The 2,128-nt window shown below is 36.4% G+C and overlaps 1 protein-coding gene across 1 annotated transcript; it reads right to left on the bottom strand.

Moving 5' to 3' along the window:
• Positions 1-1,297: 1,297 nt before the first annotated feature.
• Positions 1,298-1,654, bottom strand: LOC139859883 (uncharacterized mitochondrial protein AtMg00860-like). The gene has a single exon (XM_071848657.1). The coding sequence runs from the start codon at positions 1,652-1,654 to the stop codon at positions 1,298-1,300; it is 357 nt and encodes a 118-aa protein (XP_071704758.1).
• Between the last annotated feature and the right edge of the window lie 474 nt (positions 1,655-2,128).

Below are 2,128 nucleotides of genomic sequence, written 5' to 3'. Positions count from 1 at the left end.
TATTTGAATCCAAATAAGATCACCAGTAATGAAAGTGGGCTGCTTTCTATGCTGGTTAGCTTTAGCCTTGTATTGCTGGTTGGACTTCTCAATCTTTGCCTTCACTTATTCATATAGCTTCGTCATTTCTTTTGTAACTACTTCTTCCTAAACATTTGCCTTAAGATCAATTACAAAAGGAACCAGATCAATAGGTGTGAGTGGATTTGCTCCATAACATATTTCAAAGGGTGATTTTCCTGTGGAGTAATTAGGTGCTCTGTTAAAAGCAAATTCAGCATGAACAAGCTGCAAATCCTACTCCTTCAAACTTTTCTTCATAAGTGTTCTTAGAAGCATTTCCACAGTTCTATTAGTAACTTCAGTTTGGCCATCAGTTTGGGGATGGTGAAACTGTTGAATAAAAGCTTTGTACCAAGCAACTTCCATAATGTCTTCCAAAAATAGCTTAAAAATTTGTATCTAGATTAGACACAATGGTTTTGAGAACTGCATGAAGACGAACAATCTTTTTAAAGAATAAAGAAGCAACAATAGTAGCATCATTGGCTTTGTTGCAGGCTATGAAATGAGACATCTTTGAAAATTTGTCAATAACAACCATAATAGAATCTTTACCTCGCTGAGTTCTCGGCAATGCAACAATGAAGTCCATGCTCAAATCTTCCCATGGCTGGTTGGGAATAGGAAAAATAGTATACAATCCCTTGTGAAAAGCTGACTTAGCTTGAAAGCATGTAGCATAATGATTAATCACTGCTTTAACATCTTTATCCATACATGGCCAGTAGAAGTGTTCGTTTAGGATATCCAGTGTCTTGTTAATCCTAAAATGACTAGCTAAACTACCTCCCTGTGCAACCAGCAACTCTCTGATTGAATATTTTGGGATGTACAACCTGCTGCCCTTGAATAGAAAACTATCTTGTTCAACATAATCTCTTTTGGACTCAGTAGGGGAACAATTCAAAATTGGGGCAAAGTCTGGATCAACTTCATATACCTCCTTAACAAATGAGAATCCAAGAACTCTAGCTTCCAGAATTGACAACAAATAATATCTCCTTGAACGAGCATCAACAAGAATATTAGAAGTACCAGCCTTATGTTTAGATACAAAGGAGTACATCTGTAAAATTTTGGCATGTCATGAATTTAGTTTGTGCCGACCATTAATGTACTTCAATGCCTCATGATCAGAAAAGAGAACAAACTGCCTTGGATTAAAATAATGAGACCAGTGATCAATAGCTCGAACGATGGCATAATATTCTTTATCATAAGTGATATAACTTAGCTAGGACCCACTTAGGTTTTCAGTGAAATAAGCTACTGGTCTTTTTCCTTGCACTAGCACAGCACCAATTCCAACACCACTTGCATCACATTCAAGTTTAAACAGCGTATCAAATTTAGGCAAAGCAAGTATAGGTGCTGAACTTAGCTTTTCCTTTAATGATTCAAATGCTGATTGGGCAGAACTGGACCATTCAAACACCTCTTTCTTTAAACAATCAGTAATTGGAGCAATAATTGTAGAGAAGTCTTTGATGAATCTTCTATCGAATGAAGCTAAACCATGGAAACTTTTGACTTCAGTGATGGAAGAAGGGCTAGACCATGATCTGATTGCTTCTACCTTAGATGGATCCATTGAAATGCCTTCTTCAGAAACCACATATCCAAGAAACACTACTTTGTTAACAAAGAAATTACACTTCTCCAGCTTCCCATATAATTGATACTGCCTTAACAGCTCAAATACTTACCTCAAATGATCCAAGTGTTATTCTTTAGTTTTTGAGTACACTAGAATGTCATCAAAGTAAACAACCACAAATTGCCCAATAATTAGCCTGAGCACTTAATTCATAAGTCTCATGAATGTGCTGGGTATATTAGATAAACCAAAAGGCATAACCAGCCACTCAAACAATCCAGCCTTAATCTTGAAAGATATCTTCTATTCATCTCTTTCTTTCATTCAAATATGATGATACCCACTTCTAAGATCAACTTTGGAGAATACACAAGAACCATGCAGCTCATCCAGCATATCATCTAATCTTGGTGTAGGATACCTATACTTGATGGTGATGTTGTTAACAGCTCTGTTGTTGATATGGCC

This window comes from Rutidosis leptorrhynchoides, chromosome 7 (genome assembly GCF_046630445.1).
Source record: "Rutidosis leptorrhynchoides isolate AG116_Rl617_1_P2 chromosome 7, CSIRO_AGI_Rlap_v1, whole genome shotgun sequence".
Taxonomy (NCBI): domain Eukaryota; kingdom Viridiplantae; phylum Streptophyta; class Magnoliopsida; order Asterales; family Asteraceae; genus Rutidosis; species Rutidosis leptorrhynchoides.
The sequence above is the reverse complement of the archived record's forward strand: the minus strand, read 5'-3'. Positions and strand labels throughout refer to the sequence as shown.

Excerpts from the sequence above, each read along its gene's own strand:
- LOC139859883 (XM_071848657.1), bottom strand. The coding sequence starts at position 1,654 with ATGGATCCATCTAAGGTAGAAGCAATCAGATCATGGTCTAGCCCTTCT.